General features: G+C 49.5%; 1 protein-coding gene across 1 annotated transcript; it reads left to right on the top strand.

The window, feature by feature from the left end:
- The first annotated feature begins 1,763 nt into the window (after positions 1–1,763).
- Positions 1,764–5,742, top strand: TGME49_263595 (RNA-binding protein). Its single transcript, XM_018781334.1, has 4 exons — positions 1,764–2,428; positions 2,832–2,930; positions 3,271–3,425; positions 4,377–5,742. Exons 1-4 carry the CDS (start codon positions 2,083–2,085, stop codon positions 5,178–5,180), a joined length of 1,404 nt encoding a protein of 467 aa, XP_018637169.1. The 5' UTR covers positions 1,764–2,082; the 3' UTR covers positions 5,181–5,742.

Consider the following 5,742-nt stretch of genomic DNA (forward strand, 5'->3'; position numbering starts at 1 on the left):
TTTTTAAATGCTTCTTCCAGTCTCAGAACATGAGTCACACGCAAGCTCACAGCATGCAGCGAGTGGAAACGCCACCCAGAGAAGACGCGATTCTCTCTCGCTTTCGACTTGAGAACAGAAGAGACAAAGCGGCGCTGCCGGCGCGGCCAAACCCCCGGATCTCGCACTCACACGCGGTGTTCGACTCGCAAAAACCGTTTCCCCTGGCTGCTCAGATTCAGTTGCTGCGACGATGGAACATGGAAGAATTGCAGCAGTTCTTGCATCCCCTGGCGGATATACACATATATCTACATTTACATAGACATATATACACATATAGATATATATATATATATATACATAAATGTACATATATATATATATATATATATATGCATATATGCATGTTTGTAGATGCACATCTGGGTGCATATAAAGCCACAGATTTATGCATGTCTTTGTATCATTGTATGCAGATGAATGTTCATGCGCGCGCGCGTCTCCTGAGAGCTACTTGCAAAAGTACCGCATTCCAAGAATTGATGGACATCCATGCATGGCAGTATCTATGCCTATATGTCCAAATATGACATATATATACATATATATATATATATATATTTATATGTATGCAGGCAATTGGGCTTTAGTGTGCGAGCCGTATGTGTGTGGAGGGCCGTTGGTTGCATGCAAGTATGTCAAGCTTTCTGTGTCTCGATGTCGAGAGGTAATGCGGAGCTTTTGTTTGGGATGGAGACAAAGCATTCAGTTCGCTTTACAGGATTCGTGTTTCGCGCTTGCAGAGAAATCAGACACAGGCCGTAAAAGCAGAAACAGTCTCCGGTCTGCTGTTTTTTCGTCGAATCTCAGGGGTCCTGGGGAGTCCAGACGTTCGAAGAGTCATTGAGAAAGGACTTTTCAGAGACAGAAACTCGGGAGCTTCCCGCGATGGCCAGGGTGGGAAGAAAGGAGACTGCAGTCTGCAGAAGCGAGCAAGCGCGTCCGCTCATACGCGTGTGTGTCTTTCGTGAAGGAGAAAACATCTTGCCAGACAGGAGCGAAACGAACGAGCTGTGCGACCAGCGACCAAGGGGGAGAAGAGGCTCTTCACGAAGACCTCTAAAAAAGGTTTCTCGCTGATTGTCGAGGAAACTACGGCATCTCCAGTTACATCTATTTGAGTGTAAATGTCCGACACTATCTCGTAGATCTTTGTGGGCTGCGAGAGAGATGAGCCGGTGAAAAAAAGAAAAGTTACGGAGTGCCTTTTCTTCCTCTGCTCCTTCGACACAGCCTTGAAAGAAGCGCCAAGGTGGCAGAGACGTCGAGAAGTAACGAGAGCGAATTTCGTTAGAAACTCCGAAGCAGAAAGACAGCAGAAATCGAGGTTTAGGGTGGAGGTGCCTCCCCCCCCCCCCCCGGCGGCAGCCCACCGCTCTCTCGCAGAAACGTTTCTTCCTTTGTTTTCTCCCTTTTCCTTCCTACCTGCCTCGTCGTTTCTCTCCTTTTTGCCTCGATTGTGCTTTGGGATTCTGCTTCCTGTCTCTTTTGTTGTCTTCTTTCCGCTCGAGTGACTCGTGAAGACTCAAACATGTCGATGGTGCCGACGAGCGACCTTGTCTGCATGTGCTCCTGTGCATGCATGCGCGCTCTGCAGTGTGAGGAAACGTTTGCGGCTTTTCCCTTTTGACAGGACGAAGTTGTTTCTCCCCTTTTTTGTCCACCGTTTTCTCTTCTCTTCAGCTCGCGTCTCCCTTATTCCCTCTTCTTCGAAACCACCATTTCGTCTTTTCTCTTCCTCCGTGCGCCTCTCTCTCCCCGCTCTCTCGCTCTGTCCGTCTTCTCTCCAGATCCTTTTCGGCCGCTTGCTTCTCCTCTCCCGCCCTCGTTTCTCTCTTCTTTTTTCCTCTCTCCGTGTTTTGCCTCTCCTTCTCTGCCAGGTTTTTCGTCTCACTCGCAGCGGCTCCCTGCCTTCTTTTCGAGATTCCCCTTGGCTCACGCGCTCATCTTTGTGTCCGCGCATCTCGTCTTCGTTCCTTCTTCTCTCGTCGTTTGCCTCTCTCTCTCTCCCTTTTAAAGTATATAAATATATACATATATATGCGTTATATATATGTTGTGCTTACTCCGTCTTGTTCTCCTCCTCGCTCTGTCTGGGCCGGTTCGTCTTCCTCTTCTCGGTCTGTCGTTTTCTCCCTGCTCTTTCTCCCTTCCTTTCTTCCTCTCGTTCCCTCGTTTTCCTTTCTGACTCTCTTTGTTTCCTTTCGGGATATGCGTTCCGTGGAAATGGCGACTCTCCCGGCGGCGGATCCTTCGCAGGTGAACGCCCCAGCGAATGCGAATATCCAAGCGGTCTGGAAGCTGAACGAGCTGGAACTGCGACACAACCTGACCGGCGAAGCCTCTTGGCACTGGCAGTACCGAAACTCTTCCTACATCTTCATTGGTAAGCGTCGTTCCCTGTCGGCTGGACTCGTCGCTTCTTCTGTCGCTTTTCGTTCTCTGCTGCGTCCTCCGGCTCCTGTGCAGGAGATCGAGGCGAAAAGGTCCTGCGCCTCCTCCTGAAGCTCCAACGTTGTCGGAGAGGCAGAAGTCTCTGAGCGGCGCTTGACTGGACGCTTCTCTGGAAAACGCAGGCACCATGCGTTCGAGTCTCAGGTTTCGTCTTGCTCGACGCTCTCTCGGATCCGCCCCAGTTCGTTCTGCGCAGTCTTTTTCGTCGCGTTCACTTCTGCTTTCTCTCGCGAGAGGCAGTGCGCCCCCGCGTTGCGCGGCTCCAGAGGACGCTCTGCCTGTCTTCTTCGTTGCGTCTCTCTCAACTCGCGTTCGCTTGCGACTCTTCTTTGCAGGAGGCCTCGACGTCAGACTGACCGAAGGAGACATCATCATTGTCTTTTCCCAGTGGGGGGAACCGATCGACATCCACCTCGTCAGGGATAAAAAAACAGGTGATCCCAAGCAACCTACGACTCACATACACATGTCCAAACGCACACGACAAATAAATGCATATCTGCTCATATGCACAGACTTCTTCGTCTCCACCAAACGCGCGTTTCTCGAGGAATTCGCAGATCGCCCTCGATTTTTTTTCACCTCCAATTCGCTGACAGGGGACTTGTCTGCAGTCTCTCGCTTCACTCTCCTTTCTCTTCTCTCTTCTCCTCCCTTTCTCTTCTCTCTCCTTTCGCCTCTCTCTCCTTTCTCTTCTCTCTTCTTTCGCCTCTCGCATCTGTCCTTCGTTCTTTTTGGCGCACAAGTGAAGGATCCCTTGATTGGCTGTCGCAGGCGCTCCGAAGGGATTCTGTTTCCTCGCTTACGAAGATCAACGCTCCACAATTCTGGCCGTGGACAACGCAAATGGCATGAAACTGTTGAATGGCACTCTTCGCGTCGACCACTGCAAGAACTACAGACCTCCGCGGAAAGACGATGACGAGGCGGTAAACGAACAGCTTCTCTTTTCTCAAAGAACGCAGCTTGTCCTCGCACTGCGTCTCTCCTAGTCTGTGGGAGTCTCGCCCTGGCCTCTGCAGCGCGGCGCTCTTCTCCCCGGTCGTTTTCCGCGCATGCTCATCCACCATGCATGCTTTTTAGAGATCCGAAACAAGCGAGGTTCCCTCACCGTGTAGTCGTCTGCAGCTCTCTCCAGGCATGTCTGCTCGAGATGTACAGACGCTGGCGTCCACGCGGACAGCCTGCCCCCATTCACGAGGCTGCGCCTATGTCTCTGCGCTATCTGGAGAGCAGCAGCGATGAACACACACCATGCATATACATGTGTAGATATATCTATATATATGCATACATATATATATATATATATATATATATAGATATATTTGTACGTATATATATATATATATATATATATTTGTACGTGCATATATATATATATAGATATATTTGTACGTATGTATATATGTATATATGTATATGTGTAAAGGTACGTGGCTTCGAGGTGTGTTTCCATGCTTGCCTTTCTCGACGCGTGTGCCCCGCATGCTTTCTGCAGGAGGAATTTTCTTTTTTTCTGGAGATTTGGATCTGCGATGTTGACGTCTCGCTCAGATGTTGTTTCATGTTTTGAGCTCCAAGTTCACCTGTCAAAGAAAAGAGCTAATGCACCGTGGAGGATGTATCTCGTAGACAGAGGCGGTCATCGAGTATGACGGCGCGGTCTCGATGGAGGAGCTGTCGGCATGATGGGATTCTCACATGCATTCTTTTTTTTTGGTGTCTAGAGGTTCCGAGGATGGTCCGGGAGAGGGGAACAACGTTTTCTCGCAAGTTGCTCTTTCTCCAGGTCCGCAAGCGCTCGATCTCATGTCTGCGTCGCGGGTCGTAGCCGTCTTGTTTATCGTTAGGTTGCCAGTTTTTGCATTTTCTTTCAGGGGACGTACGAGGCGACCGGAGCGGAAGGCGGCGGCATTGGAGTGTACCGAGTGACAGAAGACGAGAAAAGGAAAGCAGCTGCGTTAGCGCAGGCTGAGCGTTTGCAGAAGGAGACAGAAGCTTTGCAGACGAAGATGGGAGGGAGACGAGGGAAAGACGTAGATGAAATGTGGGCTGAAGAATTTGAGGAAATGCTGAAGAAGGTGAACGAAGACGCAGAGGAAGAGGCGAAGGAGGTCTTGCGAGCGGAACGGAGAAAGCAGAAGGAGGAGAAGAAACGCGAGAAGAAGGAAAAGAAACGCGAGAAGAAGGAGATGAAGAAATGGAGAAAAGAAGCTAAACGACGAAGGCTGAACGACTCTCTCGACGGGGACAGAGAACGAGAAGGACACAGGGGAGACCGCAGAAGAGACGGCCGAGAGAGAAGCGAGGAAGCTAGAGAAACAAGAGAAGCGATGAGAGAGGGAAGACGAAGAGAGTCGTCAAGCGACAGCGATGAAACCGGTAGCACCTCCTCCAGTTCCAGCAGAGATTCGGACTCTGGAGACGACAGACGGAGAGACAGAGATGAATGGAGAGGTGAACGGAGAGATGGAAGAAGAGTGAGAGATGAGAGAAGAGACAGAGATGAGAGAAGAGACAGAGATGGAAGAAGAGACAGAGATGAGAGAAGAGAGAGGGATGAGAGAAGAGACAGAGATGGAAGAAGAGACAGAGATGAAAGAAGAGACAGAGACCGAGGAAAAGAGAGAGATGAAGACACGGAGAGACGGGACCGTGACAAGGAAAGAGGAGGGAGGTAAAAAACGAGATACAGATGTGAGAAGAGATGTGAAGATGGGCATGTTAAAATCATCCAGGAGAAAGCCAGTGTTGTCTTTGGAAAAGCAAGCAACAAAGAAAGACAGAAAAAGAACTGCTGTCCCAGACTGGATTTGGCTTATACACAGGCATACGGTGTGGCTTGGAAAACAAACGACAGAGGGAGCGAAACGGTTCATCGCTTTTTCAGAAAAATTCGCTGTCGGAGTCTCTCGACGGTGAAACTGCGTATCCGTGAGAGACTCCGGAGACGCAGAAAGTCTCAGGGCATTCCGGCGTTTCTTGCCAGAGTGGTACGCTGTCTTTTCCTGAAAAATCTCTCTTCGTTTTCTAATCTTTTCAATCAATCCATCGTCCATGAACGAGAAAGGGTGAAATCAAGGTTCCTGTGTCTCCTCTGTTTTCTGTTTAAAACTCATGTGTACCCCTGGGTAAACTCTTTTTTTTCTTCTCTTCCGGCTTCTCTGCGGTCTTCTTCCTTCTTGTTTCTTCTCTCGTGAATTCGTGCAGTTCTGCCGAACATCTGAAGCTCTTTTTTCAAGT

This window comes from Toxoplasma gondii, chromosome VIIb, assembly GCF_000006565.2.
Source record: "Toxoplasma gondii ME49 chromosome VIIb, whole genome shotgun sequence".
Classification (NCBI taxonomy): Eukaryota; Apicomplexa; class Conoidasida; order Eucoccidiorida; family Sarcocystidae; genus Toxoplasma; species Toxoplasma gondii.